At 38.7% G+C, this 22,016-nt stretch overlaps 2 protein-coding genes across 2 annotated transcripts; one reads left to right on the top strand and one right to left on the bottom strand.

The window, feature by feature from the left end:
* Nucleotides 1–7,051: 7,051 nt before the first annotated feature.
* Nucleotides 7,052–10,949, top strand: LOC137937548 (uncharacterized). Its single transcript, XM_068782616.1, has 4 exons — nt 7,052–7,388; nt 8,270–8,865; nt 9,985–10,071; nt 10,406–10,949. The coding sequence occupies exons 1-4, from the start codon at nt 7,143–7,145 to the stop codon at nt 10,671–10,673; spliced, it is 1,197 nt and encodes a 398-aa protein (XP_068638717.1). The 5' UTR covers nt 7,052–7,142; the 3' UTR covers nt 10,674–10,949.
* A 6,709-nt stretch (nt 10,950–17,658) lies between these two features.
* LOC137935977 (probable beta-D-xylosidase 7) lies at nt 17,659–21,321 on the bottom strand. Its single transcript, XM_068780441.1, has 6 exons — nt 20,656–21,321; nt 19,925–20,233; nt 19,576–19,745; nt 19,336–19,433; nt 18,455–19,222; nt 17,659–18,371 (listed from the first exon to the last, which is right to left on the bottom strand). Exons 1-6 carry the CDS (start codon nt 21,106–21,108, stop codon nt 17,779–17,781), a joined length of 2,391 nt encoding a protein of 796 aa, XP_068636542.1. The 5' UTR covers nt 21,109–21,321; the 3' UTR covers nt 17,659–17,778.
* Between the last annotated feature and the right edge of the window lie 695 nt (nt 21,322–22,016).

The raw sequence follows: 22,016 nt of genomic DNA, 5'->3' as shown, positions 1-22,016 counted from the left end.
AGAAGCACACAGGAAGAAAAGGAGGCAAGCAGAACAGAGAGTGATCTGTATCCGTTCCCTTGTTCGATCTGTTGTAGGAAAGAGCCAAGTCGGAGGTTGATTTGGATCGGCCGGCCATCGAAGAGTACCTCTCCGACTCCATTCATGAGTCGCCGCGGAAGCTCTTACTGTAACAGTTTCTCGCTCTTTATCTTTCTAGATTTGCTTTTTATTTAGTCTTTTTCATGTACTTGAAATTTGAAGATCAGATCTTTTACAATCAGGCGCAACTTGCTCAACATTGCCTCGACGTTAACCGAGGTTGCCGGCGGTATGGTCGATGTAAGTCTTTCCAATCCCTACTAGACTGCATTCTTGTCCTTTCTCGCTCATCATTATATTGGGAATCTCTACTAAATGATAGTCCCTGGTCCTCGTAACTCTACGATTTCTTTGTTCGACGTTGGTAATTTGGAATGAGATCATGTAGACTTCGGGAATAATCTGTTTAGATTAAGTTATTCGTTCAGTTGCTACCTGAAAAATATGTAGGAAAGACCGATGAACAACGTGTTATCACCTGAAGTAGAATCTGCTTTCCATTCCTCCTTTTCTTTTTGTTATCTCTTCCTCCTTCCTTACTCTTCCCTCTTCATCATTCGGATGAGCAACAAATCCGTGGTACTGATGAAGGTTGAGACAATCACACTGAAGGCACCGAAAAGAGTGATGATTTGGCCAGGTGTGTTAATGATAAATCATATTGTTTTTTCAGTGGAGACAAATCAAATATACTAAGATCAATATTGATATATATCCCAGTAGAAAGTTGGAGCTAGAGGAGAACACTGGATCTTCCGCTGCTCCTGAAGTGTACTTGAATTATTTACTTGTTGGAGGCTTGAATGAGCTTAAGAGCATGGATGAGTCTGGGAGGCTTTCTAATAAGTTGAAGGATATAATTAATGAAGAACTTCCAGTTGGATCTCCTTTGCCGCCATTTTTTGGTGAAGATGACTTGTCTTGCACTGGTGTCAGTGATGACTCGACAGTGATTGTTCGGCAAAGAGCATCTTGCAGTAAATAATATATATTATAGAACGAGGAAAATCACCAACTGCTTTTTAGGGTTAGAAGCTGTGGATTTCTTGTCACATGACCAATGCTCGGAAAGAGACGAGGTTAGAAGTTGTTCATCCTCTCGTTTTGGGAGGATTATTTATTTTGTCTTAGCGGGGGTTAGTCAACTTGAAGGACAAGATGATCTTCAACCGTATAACGTCCTTCAACACTTGAAGTCGTTAGTGGAGCGCAGATGAAGCTTCATCTCGATGCAGGGGATGAAGGGATCCTTCATATCCACGGTTTAATTTCGATCATGTGGAAGAAGGCCTGTTTTGATCTTCTTTGAATTGAAGGACGGGCGACGCTCGGTTTTTCCCCTCTCTCTCCTCGCACCCCCATCGCGCGTCGTCATTTCTCATTTTTTCTTCCTCTCTCCCGCACTCCCTTGCTCGTCTCCCTGCGTCCCCGACGTCGCTGCAGCCAAAATCGATCTCGTCCTTCGTCTCCAGCCACCGTCTCAATTCCCTCTCGCCTCCGGCCTCATCTCTCGGTTTTCTCTCGGCCTCACCCTCTCTCTCGCACCCCCTCTCTCGTCTCCGTGACTCCCTCTCTTCTCTCAGACTCGCTCTCTCTCGCTTCTCTCTCTATTCCCTCCCGACCTCCCTTTCTTCTCTGTCTTCTCCCTCTCTTCTCCCCTTCGGCCTCCCACTCCTTTCTCTCTCTGGCTAGTCTCCTTTCCCCCGAAAATACCTTCCGATTTCGTTCGATATTCCCATTTCCATTTCGATTTTCTTCGATTTTGGACATTTGGGCATCGATTGCTTAATATCTACTTCGATTAGGCATCAATTTCACCCTTCGAATTCGGATTTCCCCAAATTTCAGAAGGTATGCCTAAACCCTAAATTTTTTTCATTAAATTAGTGTTTTATTTGATTTAAATTTATTTTCAATGCGTAATTGGGGGTTATTTGTGCATTATTTTGGGATTTAGGGTTACGGTTTATAGCCTAAATTCTTGATTCGTGTATGGATTATTTTTAGGGTTTGCTGCTAGGTATTTAAAGGTCCAGTAATTAGGGTTTAGGGTTTATGGTTAAGGATTTAGGGTATTTTAGGGATTAGGGCTTTTAAGGTTTAGGGGGTTTAGGGTTTTTAAGGTTTTGGGAGTTTTGTGTTTTTAAGCTATAAGGTTTTTTGGGTTTAGGGTTTGGAATTAGGGTGTAGGGTTTAGGGTTTAGGGCTTTTAATGTATTAAGTTATGGAATTAGTGTTTAGGGTTTAGAGTTTAGTAGGTGATATGGTTTTTAAGGTTTTTTTTTTTTTTTTTTGGGGGGGGGGGGGGGGGGGGGGGGTTGTGTTTTTAAGCTCTAGGGTTTTTTGGGTTTAGGGTCTGGAATTATGGTGTAGGGTTTAGGGTTTAGGGTTTCTAAGGTTTAGGGTACTGCGTTATGGAATTAGTGTTTAGGGTTTAGAGTTTAGTAGGTGATAGGGTTTGACTTTAGGGTTTGATGGTTTATGGTTTAGGTTTTATTAGGGGTTTTTTAGTCCAATTCAAACAAGGCTAAGTCACCTACACATGCATCCATTAGCCAACGAAACCCGACCCCCATCACTAACGAGGTACAGTTCGTAGTGACTGCGAAGTTATATGGGGTTCTACCAGGGGTGTTCGGTGAATTAGGACTTGATGTGTGTATTTTCTCATTGTTTAGTGTAAATGCAGTAGTGAAAATAGTTTAATTAATTTTGAAATGTTTTAGAATGTTGTTGAAGATTTTTGAAGTGTTATGGAATATTTTTGCCATGTGGTGAGGAGATTCGGGTGTTATACATATCCACCACATGGTATTTTCTTTTTTTTGTGATTTCAATTTAACCCTTCGGCTTTGATTTTTCTCAAATTCATAAGGTAAGTCTAAACTCTATTTTTTTATTATTAATTTAGTGTTGTATTTGATTTGCCTTATAGACAGCTACTTGTATCCTACTTTTGATATTGTTGAGAACTTGTTGCTAATGCCATTTCAACCATTGTTCTAAGATTTTGTTTTCCAATCTTTTTTTTTTGGAGTAGGAGACTTTTGAGTCCGGAGGCCTGCTTGAGAATGTCTCATCAGGACAATATTTATATCCCTATTCATAATTTTTAGATTGTTAAAAGTAAACTAGTAAAGAATTGGCCTTTTTTTTTTTTTTTACCATAATCACAAATTTATTCTGGATGTTCTTACTTGCATGTCAGGGCAATGCGGATGATGTAACAATTGCAGTATTGAAGGAGTTGCCTCCTCTACAAGAGAAAGATCAATCAAGGGGAAGATTGGGAGATCAGTTTGTGGGGGGAAATGGGCGAGGAACAACTAGCATGAAGAGAAACAATTATAATTTGTAAATTTATAATGGATTTATAGTTTTTATTTGGGCGATTGTAAATTGATAGTGATATTTCATTTAATTTTGTTGTGTTTGATTATTGTATGGAGTTTATTTATAATGTTATGCAGTGTATGAAGTGTTTAGACTATTTTATGGAGTATATATAAACAATTCCATGGAGTGTTTATGGAATGTATAGACAATTTTATGGACTGTTTATGCAGGTATTATGTATATTGATTATGCCCAATTTTAAGTAGAGGTCATGCCAAATTTTATACAGGTATTATATACATAGATTATGCTCAATTTTAAGAAGAGGTTATACCCAATCTTATACATATATTATATATATAGGTTATGCCTAATTTTATGTAGAGGTCATATCCAATTTTATGTAAAATGTATACAGACAACGATGATTGCAATGGTCTTGAGGATGTGGGTAGCCAAGTAACATGCTTTCGGAGGCAGAGTGCATTAGAATCCACAAGAGCCGCACAATTTCGAGATGTCATATCGACTTCCATGTGGAACGATAAATGATGGTTGTATTTTATTACTTTTGAACATGCGTCGTTTATATGTAATAAACTTGTAACTTGATGATTTTAATAATTAAAGGCACGAACTCGTTATTAGAATAATTTTTTTAGGTTATTAATAAAGTTGTATATGTATTTATTTATTATTTTTGTTCAAATTTATTACTATATTAAACTTCATATTTAAGTCCCTGGTAAATAAAATATAATTAAAGTATGCATTTGATTAATTAATTATTTTTAATTTTGTCAAAATATATTATTAATTAATACCATGTAAAAAATCTATCTTATGTTATTAATATAATACTTTTTTATTTATTAACATATTTATTTTTTATTTACTCTATTGTATTAGTGATTTAATAGTGGTAATTAAAATATTGTTAACTCAAACACTTGATTTAATTAACTTATTTTTATAATTAATAAAATCAATGGTTTTAAATTTCGAAGATGAAGATGAAGATGAACTTGTCCACACTAACACCCTATTTCGAAGATTTCGAAGATGAACTTGTCCACACTAACACCTATTTCGAAGATGAAGATCACGTAGATGCATAAGATGAAGATGAATATGAAGATGAAGATGAAGATCAAATTTCCAATTTGTTGACTAACCCCCCCTTACTGAATTAGTTTGGAATTTTTAGTTCCTTTCTTGGATGCATTCTCATGCTTTCAAAATTCCACAGTAACAAAAAAGTTTGGTTGTGGCCATTTTTATCCGGTTTGCTTATAGTTAGAAATAGGACTTTCTTAGGGGAGGTTAGTCCAATATGAATTGAGATGAATTACTCTTGCATTATTTAGTTCATTAGATTAAGGGGTTAGTGTAAAATGAATTCCACTTCAAGTGAATCACGTCAATTCATTCACTCAGGCAAAATACGGGGAATTTAGATTCGAACCTGTTTTCTGAATCAATCACTTGAAGAGTGGGATGGGCGCCTTACCCCCTTCCCCTCCTGCTTGGCCAATTTTTTTTCTCCCTCTTGACCTCCATCATAGAGCATGGGAGGCCGAGCCTCTATCGCAGAGCATCTCAGCCTCCCATTGTTCTTCCTCTTGGTGAAATGTATCACGTCAATTCATTGACTCTAGCAAAATACAAGGAATTTAGATTTGGACTTGTTTTTCGAATCAATCACCTGAAGTGTCCCACCCCCTGCTTGGCCAATTTTTTTTCTCTTCTCCCTCTCCTCTCCCTCTTGACTTCCGTCGCAAAGCATGGGAGGCCGAGCCTCTAGGCCTCCTGGCTTCTCTTCTCTCTCGGCCTCACTCTCTTCTCCCTCTTGGTGTTCCGTAGGAGCGCCGCCTCCATCACCGTTGCCCGCTAGCCGGTCGTAGTCTCCCACCGCTGAGGAAAACGACACGCGTTGTAAGGAAGACAATGGGCTAGCGGGGGAGAGGAGGTGGGGGGATGCCAAGCCCCTCCCGTCCGCAACTCTAGTCGCCTCTGTTGTCGTTGATAGCTCCTCGCCGGCCGCTACATCCCGTTCCTCCGATTTCTTCACCTCTATTTCCGTCGCCGATGACAGGTCCTCGCCGACGTTGTGCCTTTGCTCCGCATCGTCTCAGCGGAAAACCAGAGTCCATATTCTAGACCTAAGTTGGGCGAATAATTCCCCCCACGTGAAGACGATTTCAAGATAATAAACAAGTAAAAAAAAAAAAAACTCTTTGTCCCTTCCTCATGACTCTTGAAGAAATTGAAAAGACATTTTAGTAGAAATACGTTTCTAGAGACTATTAGTGGTTTTTTCAATAAATATTAAAAATATATTTTTAGTAGAAATATATGGACTATTAATGCCTCATGTTTTTTGGAAACATTTTTCTAATTAGAAATTATTATTAAAAATCATATAGTTTTCTAAGTAAGATTTTCTTACCAAGATGGGTTAGAAAACCGTATAGAAAAATTTTGAGTAATTATTTGACAGTTGATGCTATAATACTTTTAGCATGAGGCAATTTTTATAAGAATTTTGTGTTTGATATTTTATTTGGTTAAAAATTTATCGATAAGTATAGTAATATATTAGATTGATTATTAATTTTTATTTATTTCCCTAGAAAAGGCAATAAGAGGTCCATTTAATTTTCTTAAGAAAATTTTAAAATATTTCTTGTAACTTTCTAGTAAGTCTCTAATAGTAATAGGATTTTATTTAAAGTTTTTTTTGGAAATATGTATCCTAGGAAAAATATTTCAAGTTTTTCCTAGAATATAAATTTTGAATAAGGGGCACTAAGGAGGCCATAGTAAATTTATGGCCAGATTCAAAAATTATAAAATAAGCTAAACAACATTTGGGGTAAAAAAATTTAATATTGGTGGGTTCTAATCCATTATCGAGATTCAATCCTAAACCTCTCCTATCATTCTTTTTTTTAAAAATGTATGTATAATTTTATAGATAATTTATTTGATATATATTTTATGTAGAGTATTAAATGTAGGCTAACCTCGAACTCGGCTAGAGCTGGAGCTCGAACTCAGTTAAAATTATTAGGCTCGAGCTCTATTACAATTTTAGGTTCGAGGCTAGGTCGGCTCGAGCTAAAGTTCAAAATCTTTAAATCAAGCTCGCCTCGAATATAGGAAGGTTCAAACTCAGCTGAATTCGATGCCACCCTTATGCCCAATTTTAAGTAGAGGTCATGCCCAATTTTATATAAAATGTATGTATAATTTTATATATAATTTATTTAACATGTATTTTTTTAAAATTTTTAAATGTATTATGGAGTTCTAACTCGAGACATGTAATTTTTGAAAAGTTTTTAATAAATGTTGAAGCTCGAACTCAATTAAAATTATTGGGGTCGAGCTCGATAATAATTTTAGGCTCAAGGCTAGGCTTGGCTCGAGTTCAAGTTTGAAATATTTAAATAAGCTCGGTTCAAACATAGGCAGGTTCGGGTTCGATTCGATGCTACCCCTAATTGGAGCCCATAATTTGGATTGAGGGATTTTTCAAAAGACATAAATACCCTCATCATTTTAAAATTTTACTATAATTCATTAAAAGAGAAGGGCGGAAAATACTGAGCATGCGAGTGTTTGGCGGATCTCAGCAATGGCGAGAAACATTTGCCGCTTCCAAGTCGAAACCCTAGATTCCCGTTCTCCGCCCGCCCCGTACGCTGCGAGAAATAGTTCAGATGATGTCATTTAGGTCGACATTGCCTCTTCTCTTGGTTGTAGCTCTTCTCGTCTTCGAAGAGAGAGTTTCCAGTCCGTCTTGCGAAGTCGTCGAGGATCGTGGCAGCAGTCCTGAGGAGGGCGGGAAGGATGGGAGCTCTGACGATTTTAAGGTGATGATGGTGGCGAACTTACTCTTGATGGGATCCGAAGCGGGTTATATGGATATTTATTTTAGAGATTCGTATATGAGCAAATTCTTTCGGGTAAATGTCCCTAAAACTTTTGCTCTTCTTTATTTACTTGGCAGTTCCAAGCGTGGAGCTTCTGTAAGTTGTGGCTGTCTAGATTTAGGATTTTTTGTTTGAGTTGGATTTCTTCGAGTTGGGATTAGCAGGATTAGACTCTAGAACCAGGTTCCAGTTAAGAAGAGTGGGGAAGAAAGAATCTTCTGAAAAATTTGAACTTGGTTGGAAAGGTTGCTGGAAAATTTCAAAATAGAACAAAGAAATGTCCACTGTTGTGGGAAGAGATGAACATATCTGCTCTAAACAAGCAACGAATTACAGGGTAATCTACTTTCCCTAGTGAAAGTATTTTTTTGTGTTAGTGTACACAATCAAAAGTGTAGTTGAAAGAGCAGGGAGAGGAGAGACGAGCACAGGAAGAGAAATTTTACTTTGGCTTGTTAATGAGTGAAACTGAATTTGCTAAGTAATTCACTTTCAACCTTAACATTCCCTGCACACTCGGAATTTTGTTTCTTTAACTAGTGAAAGTACTTTCACTATCAACATTCCCTGCACACTAACAGCGGGTGAGTTTGTCGCTGTGTTTGTGAAGTGACAGTGTTTAAAGTTAGTCTTCCAGTTCTTCAAAAAGTTGCATGTAAGTAATCTTTTTTTTTTTTTTACAATTTGATATTTATAGTCAGTATTTTGTATTAAAAAACAAATATAGCCAGTCTTTGGAAAATTTCCTTGTTCCTGTTTTTTTAGCTATATTTTATTAAAACAATAAGCAGTGTTTCATGACAGCAAACAACACTTAAAGCCAGTTTCTTCTTGACTATGCTTGTAGTCCTTTTTACTTTCAATGTATGATAGCTTTCAAGGTTTCTAACGTTGTCTAATGTTTCTTGAACCAGAAATCATTTGAGAGGTTGAAACCAGATATGCTGGTCGTCCTTGGGGATATATCTGCTAAGGGATCGGAATTGACAAATAATAAATGGTTATCAGTTCTGCAACAATTTCAGAGAATTTTAGGACCCTTTCTTGGACTTTCTCTTCATGTGGTTCTGGGGGACAGAGATGTTGGAGAATGTAATCAATTGAAAGTAAAGTCAGTTAACCAGATAGCCAGCAGCTTACCAGGATTAGACCCTGCTGGTTGTGGGGCCTTTGAGGTTAGCAATATCAGCTTTGTGTCCCTTAATGCTGTGGCACTGCTTTGTGGTAATAATGCTTTAAGGTTCAGTGTTGAAAGGATCATTGAGAGAGAAAGCCTTGATCTCAGTAGACATTCCAAGGGTACTACAATGCTATCAAACAAACCTACTGAGTGGAAGAAGGATATTGATGACTTCCATTGGAGGGAAAATGCAGTGGAGTCTGGGTCTGGTCCTGTCCTTCTGCTACACTTCCCACTGCATCGGAATATTGACCACTGTGGGGGACATAAACCCCTTGCTGACAACATTAGAAGTAGTCTCCATGAGAGATCAAGGACATATTTTCATAGGTAACTAATATATTTTTATATTGTACGCAAGGTTTATTTATCCCTTTTTTTCTACCATATCTATGCAATATCATGTAGAGGTTCAGTGCAGCTCAACGCCATTGTTTCTATTGGGATCTTTTACAAGTACAAGGTGGCCCCCAGTTTCCTTGAATAAGGCTCATCATGCTAATAGAAAAATTTTACCTTTTAATAGTGGCAATTGATTCCTTGGGTCAGAGTGTGCTTTTCTTAAAATTTGCCATTTAATAAGTTAGTCTATTAACAAAATTTATCTTAATAAAATTTTGTTTAAGACTTTAAATTTTTTTACTATGCACTTGTGCAGTAAGAGTAGTAGGAATTACTATTCTAGGTGGCTTCTCTATACTTAATGTGTTCTTTTTGTGGGTTTCATGCATGACTATGTTCTGTGCCATATCATTAGCAAATGTTGACAATTAATGGGAAACACAGAAGGTCACCCTTTCCTTATTTTATTTTATTTTATTTTTTATTTTAAATGGTGTTGAGCACACAAAAGATGTCTTTGAACATTGTTTTTTGAGCACCTGCATCATTTCTATTTGTGCTTCTGCGTTTCTACTTTGAGCAGAGTATCATGCAAACTCTACTACTTCGCTCCCTTAACTAGGGTTTGCTGTTCAGTGATTGATATCTTAAAATTTAATTTGCTACCGGCCTGTATAATTTTTTGGGCCATGCACTAGTCACTTGAAAATCCTATTCTTAAATGCCTGATATGACATGCATGTCTGTGGATGCTTCCATTCTCAAAATCCTTTTTGTGTTCTTCCTGGTCTCTCAACCTGCCTAAATATCTTGAAGTTCCTTGGTGACATGTCAAGGCTTTTAAACTATCCATGTCATAGTTATAAAAGGTGCTTAAGGGTGAATCAAATAGGCAGGCCTTTCATACTACCCTTGTACAACATCAGAGTATTTATAATCAAGATGGTAGATTGTTCATGTGAAGCATGGTGTTTATCTATTTTTTCTAATTGTGTTATATTTCTTGTCTTTTTGATATAGGTTAAACTCACCTTCTAATACTTCTAGACCATTTAAAAAATATATCTACATTTCTGTTCTGTTTTGATGTTGTCAAAATTGTGACAGGGGATTTGTAGGTGAAGGGCCACATGAGATGCTGCACAGCATGCCACCAAATGCAACGGAATATATCTTTCAGGCTCTTAGACCAAGGTCCTTTTAATGATCTTGGACTTTTTTTGTTCTTTTAATGCATTCCAATCGCTTTTCTATATCTTGGGAATTTTATTTATATAATTTCTTTCACTTTCAAAAGATAATTTATATAATTTCTGTTGAAAGCTACTTTACTAATCCCCCTCGAGGCATGGTTAACTCTTGCATGTGGTGCTTTTTGAAATGCATTTTACATATCTTAGTTTGGACCAGTACAGTATAAACTGACCATTTTTGGCCAAGTTTTCTGGGGGTAATGAGCTGTGATCTTGCAGAATAACCAAATAACTGAGAAAACTCTTCCATTTTGATTATGTTTTTGTTTTTGCAGGATAGTGTTCAGTGCTCACTCCCATCAATTTTGCTATCACATCCACAGGGATGGGACCCGTGAGGTTACTGTTCCAGCCATGACTTGGAATGTGAAGAATGACCCTGGGTTTGTCGTTGCCACCTTCAAGCAGAACCATGCATTCATTGTGAGCCAATGCTCTCTAGCCCGAGAATCACATGTGTTGATGGCTTATGCATCTGTTTTGGCTCTATTGTTATCCACCTTGCTGATAGCAGCCAAGCCACATTTATGGAATTTGGCCTGAAAGATCACAACATTTTTAATTCTTTGTCCGCACCATGCAAGTCTAAGTGTACTTATTTACTTCCCACCCAAAAATGTACTTATTCTTTATAATTTGTAAAAAAAAGTTAATGCTTGTATTTTATAGGAGACACTTGTAAGAATATCTTTATTTTACTTGATGATACCAGCTGAAAAGGAGTCTTTTCAGTTGACATTTGTATAACTGAGATTCTCTCAGTGTGAACCCTGGAGAAGTGAAAGTTCGGCAAATAGGAATAACGTACTAAAGGATTGTTTGCGGTGATCACTGCTTATTGGGTGCTTTATGAAGTGTCCCTGTGGGATGGAGATTATGGTTAAAATTGGGATATGGGATCAGTTCTTTGTTTAATGCGCTCTTTTCCTGCTGAAAGTAAAATTCCTTCTGATGTGCGATAGCTAAGCAATTCTGCCTCCCCATATAACGTCCGAGGCTTACACTCGTATGTACCCGGGTTTCTTCTCGCTTGATCAAGGACATGGCTACCTTACATATTAGTAAGAGATATGCCGCGGACTGCCAACATCTCCACCATTGTTTTTCAGGCAAACCGAACTTCTTCTCATTGTGCTGATTAATGGGATAAGATGTTCTTCGGATTAGTTGTATTAGCTCAAGTAATTAAGTGCTACAGGTGATTACAAATGAGCTAGGCTTTACTCTACACTCTGGAGAATGCAGCCCCTTTTGCTACATTTTGTATTGTTTTTTGTAGTAGACTGCAAATGTTATGTGAAATAATAACTACTCGAGTGTCTTAGCAACAGGTAACGAAGCAAAAATCAATAAAAAGATTGTGGAGATTCTCACTAGCAGAAATCTGGAAGAGTACAAGCTTATCTGCCATACTTACACCGCTCTATTCAACAATGATCTTCTTTACGTGCTCTCTAGCACAAAGAAGAATAAGAAGTTGGCTGTAAGATACTTAACTGCTCTACTCAGACTCAGAATGCTCATAAATTGAATCAGACAGTGCGTATCTGCTGGCCACCAAGGGATCTTCCCCATCTGGAGTCTCAGAAAATGCTGATATTAGGAGCCCAGAATGTGAGTTCAGTGCTTGCCCACTGTTGTAATTAGCCCCATCTTCAGTTCCGATTGCCGGCGTTTAGTTCTCAGCAACTTAAAATGCTGGAATAACTTACTAGCTAGAACTCGTTATGATCAAAAGCAGCTTGCCTCTTCGATTCGATACCTCAGACGCGGATTGAAGGAAGAAGCAGTGAGGATAATTTGTCGGAAGCTCGTTGCAGTATGAATTGACCCATTGAGGAATTGGATAGCGTATACGCAATACTGGATTTCAGCTCCAGGAAATTGAATCCCACGTTTCCTTTCCCTCCATGCAACGCCGTGAAGCGACTCGGACCACCAGTTGGACGCCGGGATACCTAATCGAGGAATAGAGGCGGTTTTAGCCACGAGCTGAGAGATTTTCTCATCTACGGTAAGCCCCGAGCAGAGTCGAAGAAGACCACACAGTGGAGAAGTAACAGAAGAAGATGATGTTGGTTGAACCTCGTCTCTTCAGTTCTGGTTCAACCATAAAAGAGAAGAGAGATGGAAGCCATCGACGGGGAGGATTGAGGATACTTACAGGTAGAGTTGGCGAGATAGCACGTGAACTATCAATTTTCGGATTTCTTGTCCTGGCCTTATTGGCAACAACACGTTTTGGATCATTACCCGAATTTTCTTTGGTTTTGTGCTTCTTCTAATCATTTTGATTATTTGAATGAGACTTCCGTCGTATGAGTGTATACAGCAGCGACGTGGTTAAAAAACAGTTTTATCTTTCCGTTCCGTCTGGTGCGAATGGGAATACCCAATTGAGACAACAAACCATTGATGGTTAACTATTGGAGATAAAACTGAACCTGCTTAACGACATAGCGGCAGCCAAGAGAAGAAGAGTACCCACTCAAACTAGAGGATATTGCAACTGATATTTCGGGCCAACAACTTTGTTACGTTATGATAGTGTTTTTGATTTTTGAATAGCTTATGTATAAGAGAAAGTTATGGAGAGTTTGTGTATAAATACTATACGTTGTATACACTGTAAATATCCGAAATTGAATTTCTTAAACCCATCAATTCTCTCATCTAGTTAAGTTTTACATGGTATCAGAGCAAGTACTCGTATGTGGGCATTCCACCCAAATTATCCACGTACCTACATGTGAGGGCCTCCACCCAAATTATCCACGTGCCTACACGTGAGGGGGAGTGTTAAAGAATAGTCCAAAATGGATTAGTGAGATCAAATATCTTGAGTTTATTAGTTAACAGAAAAGGTTTCCTAAGTGGCTAATCATTTTGGGATGGGCCTTGGACCCAATTTACATGGTATCAACTGCCGTTACGACTCATGTCTAAACCGATCCTCTCCAAGATGTCTGCCTCCCCAAATTCCTCCACTTCAAATATTGCCGCCACCAACCTTCCCACTTTCAACCCCTCTTCCTCCATCAACCTCACCAAACTCACACGTCTTAATTACCCAACGTGGAAAGCCACCATGTTACCCTATCTCAAAGGCCAGAAAGTCTACGGACACATCAATGGCACCATTCGGCAACCTGAAAAAACCATCACTGCTGCTGATGGCTCTATAATCCCCAACTCCTCATACGGTATTTGGAAAACCCAGGATAACCTTATTCTTATTTGCATCAATTCTTCTCTTTCTGATGAAGTACTTGTCCAAGTTGCTCACTACAGCTCCTCCGCTGAAGTTTGGATGACTCTAAGCTCTACGTCTGCATCCCAGTCCCAAGCTAAAGCGGTGCATGTTCGCTCTCAACTCTCTACCCTCAGGAAATGTAATCAATCTGCAACTGATTACTTCATGACAATCAAACGTCTTACGGACGACTTGGCCATTGTTGGTCAGGCTCTAAAGTGTGACGAAATTATCCCATATTTGCTTCCTGGGCTCGGTCTCGAATATGACTCTCTTGTTTCCATGGTTTCTCATCGAGATAATTCTCTCACCTTGGAAGAATTTTATTCAATGTTTTAGACGTGTGAAGCTCGCATCGAGCATAATAACCAACTTCTCTCCTTGCCCATGGATTCGGCCCATGTTGGCCACCCACCAACAACACTTTCAGGAAGACGGGCTCGTCACCTTCCAAACTCCTTGATGCAGGAGGCGTACTCCATTCACTGGCAACCATGGAGGTGGCCGCAACAACTCCAATATGTGGTGTCAACTATGTGAAAAACCTGACCACACGGCTTCCCGCTGTTGGAAGCGTTTTGATCCAAATTCCCAAACCCCACCGCCTCGCCCAACTCCTTAAGCTCACCTCACCTCCAACCAATCTCAACAACTATCGACTGAACCAGAGTGGCATCCCGACACTGGTGTGACGCATCATCTGACCAACAACATGATTAATCTGAATATCCAAAGTGATGATTTTTTTGGCACTGATCAAATTCACATTGGTGATGGTACAAGTTTGAAAATAACTCATATTGGCTCTGGCTCTTTATCTAACTCCTCTTCGTCTTTTATTCTTGATAAAATTCTTGTCGTCCCCCAAATTACCAAAAATCTTCTATCTGTTCAAAAGTTTGCTCAGGATAATAATGTTTATTTTGAGTTTCACAGTTCTTTTTTTCTGTTTAAGGATTACTCAGGGAACGTCCTACATAAAGGATCTATTCTAATGGCCTTTATTGCTTCTCTCCATCTCTTCAACACGTTTTTCCCTCTGCCTTTGTTGGTGCTCAGATCTCGGTTACAAACTGGCATCGTCGTCTTGGTCATACCTCTTATGGTATTGTTCGACATGTGCTTGGCAATAATAATTTACCAGTTGGTTCCAATAAGAAACATAATATTTGTCCTGAGTGTGCAATGGTTAAAAGCCATAATTTACCTTTTTCTATTTTAATTCATTTTGTTTTACGACCTCTTGAACTAATTTATTTCGATGTTTGGGGGCCTAGCTCTGTTGTTTCTAGTTAAGGATCTCGTTATTATGTTTATTTTTTGGATGCCTTTACTAAATTTCATTGGATATTTCCTTTGAAACTGAAATCTGATGTTGAAAATATTTTCATTCAATTTCAAAAATATGTTGAAAGGCATTTTGATCTACAAATTAAGGTCATTCAAACAGATTGGGGAGGTGAATATCGATGTTTAAATACTTATTTCAAAACCTGTGGAGTTCAACATCGTTAGCTTATCCTTACAAGCATGAACAAATGGGTTTAGTTGAACGTCGACATCGTCAAATTGTTGAAATGGGCTTAGCTTTGCTTGCTCACTCAAATTTTCCCAAACCTTATTGGGAAGACGCTTTTTAAACTGCCACTTATATTATTAATCGTCTTCCTTCCAAAACACTAGACAACAAATCACTTTTTGAAATGGCTTATAACAAAAAACCCAACTATTTGTTTATGCGTGTTTTTGGATATGCTTGTTGGCCTAACTTACGTGCTTATAACAAACATAAAATTGATTTTCGATCTAAAACTTGTATTTTTCTTAGTTATAGTCTATCACACCAGGGTTACAAATGTCTTAATTTCGCCACTGGAAAATTATGTCTCCCGCCATGTCATTTTTTATGACTCCTTATTTCCATACCAAAAAGAATCCTCGACATCTACTCCACCCGCACCAGAATTTTTTTCCTTACCATCCTCCATATGTCAACCGCATAATCCACTTAACCATGCAGGTCCACACATATGTCCCAATAACTAGCTGCACTTTGACCACGCCAATCAACAAAATCAAGTGCCTTTGGATATTCAGTCTACTATGTTCTTCTCAGATGTTGCTCATGTACTAGCAAGGGATCTCACTCGCACTTCAGAAGATGTTGTTGGACCATCTCAGCCACCAAATCCTCATCATTCACGTGATATTCAAATGCCACGCCGCATGCTTACCCGATCACAAACAAACTCACTCAAGCCAAAAGCTCCCTATGTTGGTATAGCCCGATACCCACTCCCTCAATGTTTACTTACTAATCATATCTCATCTCTAGCAGAACTTACTTGTTTTTTTGAGGCCTCAAAACATCACTACTGGCGTGAAGCCATGGACACTAAGTTTAATGCTCTTGTCAAAAATGGCACTTGGGATCTTGTCCCATCTAAGCAAAGTCACAACCTTGTTGGAAATAAGTGGGTGTTCCAAATTAAACGACATGCCAATGGTAGTGTTGAGCGTTTTAAAGCGCGACTAGTGGCGAAAGGTTATCATCAGCAACCCGGTGTTGACTTCACAGAAACCTTTAGCCTTGTGGTTAATCCAGGGACTATACGGTTGTTATTATCTTTACCTATTACACGACACTGGAGCATTTGATAGATTGATATCCATAATGTATTTCTACATGGCCAGCTGCAGGAAGAAGTTTATATGCGACAACCTCAAGGGTATGTTCACACTGATTTTCCTACTCATGTGTGTCACTTAAAGAAGAGCTTATACGGTCTTAAACAAGCTCCTCGAGCTTGGTTTTCTAGACTGACCGAAACACTGCAGCAAATGGGATTTGTTGGTTCAAAGGAAAATACCTTTTTATTCACACTTCATCACGACGACTTCTCTATTTTCATTCTTATATACGTTGATGATATCATCATCACCAGGCCCTCTTCAAATGCGATTGACAAATTTATTCAACAATTTGGAGGTATGTTTCCTGTCAAAAATTTAGGCACTCTATCTTATTTTCTCGGTGTAGAGGCTTTGTACCTTGGTCATGATCTTTTTTTAACCCAAAGAAAATATGTGGCCGACCTGCTACAACGGGTTCACATGCATGAAGTAAAGCCATGCTCAACTCCTATGAGTACCACTTGTAGTTCATCTAAGTTTTAAGGTCATGATTTTTCTGACCCTCAACTTTATCGAAGCACAGTTGGGACATTACATTACTTGGTTTCACTTGTCTGGATATTGCTTTTGTGGTCCACCGTGTTAACAAATTCATGCATCAACCTGAAGACACTCATTGGCAAGTTGTCAAGAGAATTCTTCGGTATCTCAAATCTACGGTGAGCTATGGACTTCGTTTACAAAGTACTTCAGATCATTCTCTACAAGAGTATAGTGATGCAGATTGGGCTGGCGACAAAGATGACCGACGTAGTATTGGGGCATACTGCATTTTTCATGGATCCAATCTTATCAGTTGGAGTTGTAAACAATAACAAACTGTTGCCCGAAGTAGCACTGAATCAGAATATAAATCCCTCTCCAAAGCAGCAGCAGAGTTACATTGGCTTCAATCCATACTTCATGATCTGCGGTTTCCCTTAGTGACCAATCCAATATTATGGTGTGATAATTTTGGAGCTACTTATTTGTCCTCTAATCCAGTCTTCCATGCCAAAACCAAACATATTGAAATAGATTTTCATTATGTTCGGGATCAAGTCTTAGCTAAAAAACTTCTGGTCTTATCCACTAAACACCAGCTTACGAATTTATTAACTAAACCACTGTCATCCATTCGTTTTCATCTCCTGCAAACCAACCTTCATGTTAAAGATCTGCCCATTCGGTTGAGGGGGCGTATTGGAGATAAAACTGAACCTGCTTCTAACGACACATCGGCAGCCAAGGGAACAACCGTGCCCCGTCAAAACAGAGAAGATTGCAACTGATATTTCGGAACAAAAATGCCCAGTCAAAATAGAGGGTATTGCAATTGATATTTTGAGCCAACAACTTTGATACGTTGTGATAGTGTTTTTGATTTTTGAATAGCTTATGTATAGGAGGAAGTTATGGAGAGTTTGTGTATAAATACCATACACTGTATACAGTGTAAATATCTGAAACTGAATTTCTTGAACCCATCAATTCTCTCATCTAGTTAAGTTTTACATTAACAAATGCAGATTCTTTGGGAGCGAGAATGAGACAGTTTTACTAATTACTTTAGATTCTCATTTTCATTTTGTTCTGAACTGATTCTGTACCGGGAAAACTGGTTTTATTCATCTTAAGACCAGAACATGATCTTCGAAAGATTAGATTTGCTTATTCAATAACCCAAAGAGGATTTCTAATTGAGTTCATGTTCCTTTTATTTCATCCAATTACATTGACTTTATACTCAGCATCACCCGCAAGAAGGAAATGCGAGCCGCTTTCTATCACCTTGGATCCACTTTCATCAGTTCTGCTAAGGTGGTCACATGGCTTCACAGCAAACTCGATTTTGGCTCTTTCTCCAACATTCAAATGCACGCTCTCAAATCCAACCAACTGCTTGGAAGCTGCCCCGGGTTTGGCATCTGATGCACGAACAAAAAGCAGTACAGGATGTCTACCAGCCATCTCTCCATGATTTTGAACTGCGACAACAGCCGAGAATTTAAGGCTTTCACAGAACTCGACTCCCATCACTTCAGTTCGGTAAAGGGCCGAGCTTGGATTCGAATGTTTGCTTGCTTTAATGATGTCTGATCGGTTCAAGAAGAGACTGTTTTGAGCAACAGAGGTGAACTCATACGAGTAGGCAGAATAGCTCAAACCATAACCGAACTTGAAGACTGTTTGTCCATGATAGAATCTGTAAGTGCGTCCAGGGTAGTCGGATGCTGGGTCTGACCTCATCCTCATATCAGTCATGGGAATTCTTGTATACTTCTGGGGATACCAAGTGACGGGCAATCTCCCCCCTGCATATTAACGAGAGTAATTTTCAGATGATAGCTAGTTTTTCCTCAGATAGTTTAGTGCAAGCATGAAGCAGAGAATTCACCTGGATTGTGGCGGCCGAAGATAACATCAGCGATTGCAAGACCACCAGATTCGCCGGGATAACCAGCCCACAAGATGCTCCCGATATTCGAATCACGTTTTGCGAAAGAAATGTCTAGAGGACCACCACTTAGCAGTACCAAAATTACAGGCTTCTTTGCAGCTTTGGCAACACGGGTGATCAAAGTTTGCTGCTGTCCAGGAAGAATCAAGTCCAATCTGTCGTGGCCTTCTGCTTCTTCTGTCTGATCCAATCCCATTATGAGAACCACATAATCTGTACCTTTAGCAATCTTCACAGCTTTGTCAATTGAATCCAATGACTTGCAAGCGACCTCATCACATCCAGAGCTGTACTGGGTGTCCTCGACATAACTCTGCAATGCTTGAAGAATCGAAATCCGTTTACAGGGAGGACCTTGGTAGTTACCTAGTAGCGTTTCTGTCGTTTTTGCATTTGGGCCGATTACCGCAAGAGACCCAGTTTTGATATGTGACAGAGGAAGTAGCTTGGCGGAGTTCTTTAACAGGACTATTCCGTCACGGGCTGCCTCAAGAGCTAAATCCTGGTGCTTCTTGGAGCAGACTTGGTTTGATCCAATTTTCCCAAAAAGCAGATATTTGTTGTTGCCATTGAACAGTCCAAGCCTCATTCGGACAGAGAAGAGGTTGCGGAGAGCTCTGTCTATATCAGACTCCGAAAGTTTTTTCCGCTGAAGGGCTGATTTCGTATACTTGAGCAAAAAGGTGGCGCAGTCAATGTCCATGCCTGAGAACGATTTCAGTTTTCTTCCAATCAAAAGACAAAACAAAAGAGCAGACAAAATATTTATTTGGGAGTTGGCAACTGGGTTTGAAGAGCTTCAGGAGGGTCCGACTCACCAGCACCAAGGGCGGATCCTACAGCATCTTCTGGGGTCTTGGAGTAGTGATGATGGCTGTACATGACAGCAACGGCGTCGCAATCAGAGACGATATATCTGGTTGATCATCCAAGTCCGACAGAGAGAGATAAAAAGATGAGGTTAATCAATAATTGACACGAATCGACGATGCCTAGGCACCCCAAATTTGAAAATTTGAATCAAAATGTCCTAGTTCGGTTCTCTGTTTCAGTCTTACCCATTGAAATGCCATTTTTGTCTTGCAGTTCTTGAAAGCAAGTTAAAATCTGCACAAGTGGGGACGCCATTGACCTTGTTGTACGAGCACATTATTCCACTGGCTCGGCCTTCTTCCACACAGCTTTTGAATGGAGGCTGATATGTGTCTGCCAAATCTTGCAAGGATACCTGAGAAATACCAGAAATCAGGTAATAAATGAAACTTCGATGCTTTGTATGCTGCTCATTATCAAAACCAGACCCTCGAGAAAAATCCAGCTTTTCTTTCTCTCTTTCTGAAACTACAAGAACAACCCATGATTGAACATTGAACAATAATCCCTTAGAAGAAGGCCCAGAATTTTCACCTTGGCGTCGAAGGTAAAACGTGAAACATTCTTCCAGTTATCCAAATCATAAGCAGTGAAATGCTTGCAGCAAGCAGAAGCTTTGAGGTGGTCAGGACCGTCGGTTGACTTCTCTCCATAGAACGAATCTCCTTGAACTCCTCTCACATAAGAGACTGCATATTTGCTAGCTACCAAAGGATCTTCCCCAGGAGTCTCCTGTCCTCTTCCCCATCTGGGATCCCGGAAAATATTGATATTTGGAGCCCAGAAGGTTAATCCGGTACTCTGTCCAGTGTTGTAAATCCCCCGCGCTTCAGTTCCGATTGCCTGCAATTCAAAAACAGAGTAAACCAATTTTTGTATAGGGGTATTTGTGTTTTTTTTACACAAATATAGGGTTGAATATAAATACGTATTATGTAACCCTAATTAAAATTAGTGATTTTCCGGCCGTCACTCCGGTGAACGTAGGCACGCTAAACCACCGTAAAAATTTCTTTGTCTTCTTCGTTTTTCTTTTGCTTCTACGCACAACAGTTCTCCTAAAACGAAAACAAGCTTCAGAGTGCAGCACTAGGACCGCAATCTCTTCCGCATATGAATTAGAAAAAAAATTAAATGTATGTAAAAATGGGTGAGCGACAAAACGTGCAAGATTTCTTCTTTATCAGAAGACTCGTTCTATCACCGAGCGAGCTCTTTCTACAACGAAGGTTTCGATTCTACAGTCTTTCACAGAGACAGCTTACCTCTCCGATGCGATACCATAAGAGCGGATTGAAGGAAGCAGCAGTGAGAATAACTTGTGGGAAGCTCGTCGCTGAACGAATAGTTCCATTGAACAGGACACCATAGAGCCCATATTCGATCTCATCTCCAACGAACTGAACCCCACCTTCCATAATAGCGATTCCATGAAGCGCCTCGGACCACCAGTTATAACTCGGTATACCTAGCCGTGCAATTGCAGGAGCTTTCACAACGAGCTGGGAGATTTTCTCATCTATGGTGAGGCGGGAAATGAGGTCCCCAACTCTGTGACTGATGGGCAGAGACGTTTCACAGAAGCCCAAAGAATGGGTTAATGGGTGAGAAGCATCGCAGGCGAATGGAGGCAATGTTGAAGACGCTGAGCAGGAGAAGATCATGAAACAGAAGAGGAGAAGTGGTAGATGATGATGGACTCTCATCTCTGAGTCCATGCTCCTCTCTGCAGAGTTTGCTCAGATGGGAGGGCAAAGATGAAGGTGAGAACTACTGGAAAAAGGAGCTACTTCAAAATTCCAATTCCTGACCAGAACTTTGATTACCGAGATAAAAATATTTACTTATGCCTGACACATGAACAAGAAAAGGAGGATTTCTTGTTTTTTCTTCTTCCGTTTCATAATAAATTAATGATCTTGCGGAGGAAAACATTACAGGACATGTTTGTTCGATTTCCTGACATCGTTCTGAACAAACGACATAATAAAGGGGAGTCGGTGTGTATCTTGAAAGCGAAAGTGCAATGAAATTGAAAATAAAAGTGAAAGCGAATCATATTTTTTTGGGAGGGTTTGTGACTTTGTGTGTATTTTTAAAGAGAAAGTGAAACGAAAAAATAAAAGTAAAAGTAAAAGGGTCAGTGAATTACTGTTTTGATGTGCCAATGGAAAGTGGAGAATGAGTTTATTAATAAAATATTATGATAGATTTAATTTTATTGGGATAATTTTTATTTAATTTTTTAATTAACAAAAATAAGGTAAATAATTTCAAAATTTAAAGTAAATATTAATTTAATTAAATAAAAATAATAATATACTTAAACAAACATGGTTATTTTAATAATGTCTAGATACTTAATCAAATTCTTACTTTTATAATATCTAAATTATTACTCTTAAATTAGTAATATAATATAATATTCAAAGTTATGAATATAATAAATAATTAAATAGGATATTTTATTAATAAAATATGACAGATTTTATTTTAGTCTAAATTAATACAACAAAGTAAAATAAAATTATTAATTTAATTAATTATAACAAAAAATAATATTAATTTAAAATAAAATTATTTTTTAATTTACTCTAGGTATTTGATTAAATCTTTACTTATGTCT

The sequence above is a fragment of the Aristolochia californica genome, unplaced genomic scaffold (assembly GCF_029961685.1).
Source record: "Aristolochia californica isolate CCGP_79_NKW_82.1479 unplaced genomic scaffold, dmAriCali1.0.hap1 SCAF_7, whole genome shotgun sequence".
In the NCBI taxonomy this organism is placed as follows: domain Eukaryota; kingdom Viridiplantae; phylum Streptophyta; class Magnoliopsida; order Piperales; family Aristolochiaceae; genus Aristolochia; species Aristolochia californica.
This window is presented reverse-complemented; position numbering and strand designations above follow the sequence as displayed.

What these genes read in the sequence shown, in the direction of transcription:
- LOC137935977 (XM_068780441.1), bottom strand. Translation starts at nt 21,108, where the DNA reads ATGGACTCAGAGATGAGAGTCCATCATCATCTACCACTTCTCCTCTTC. An exon ending in TATGGTATCGCATCGGAGAG is followed by an intron (nt 20,234 to 20,655) that starts GTAAGCTGTCTC and finishes TTTGAATTGCAG; the next exon opens with GCAATCGGAACTGAAGCGCG. An exon ending in CTTCGGCCGCCACAATCCAG is followed by an intron (nt 18,372 to 18,454) that starts GTGAATTCTCTG and finishes GTTAATATGCAG; the next exon opens with GGGGGAGATTGCCCGTCACT.
- LOC137937548 (XM_068782616.1), top strand. Translation starts at nt 7,143, where the DNA reads ATGATGTCATTTAGGTCGACATTGCCTCTTCTCTTGGTTGTAGCTCTT. An exon ending in TCAAGGACATATTTTCATAG is followed by an intron (nt 8,866 to 9,984) that starts GTAACTAATATA and finishes AAATTGTGACAG; the next exon opens with GGGATTTGTAGGTGAAGGGC. An exon ending in TTTCAGGCTCTTAGACCAAG is followed by an intron (nt 10,072 to 10,405) that starts GTCCTTTTAATG and finishes TTGTTTTTGCAG; the next exon opens with GATAGTGTTCAGTGCTCACT.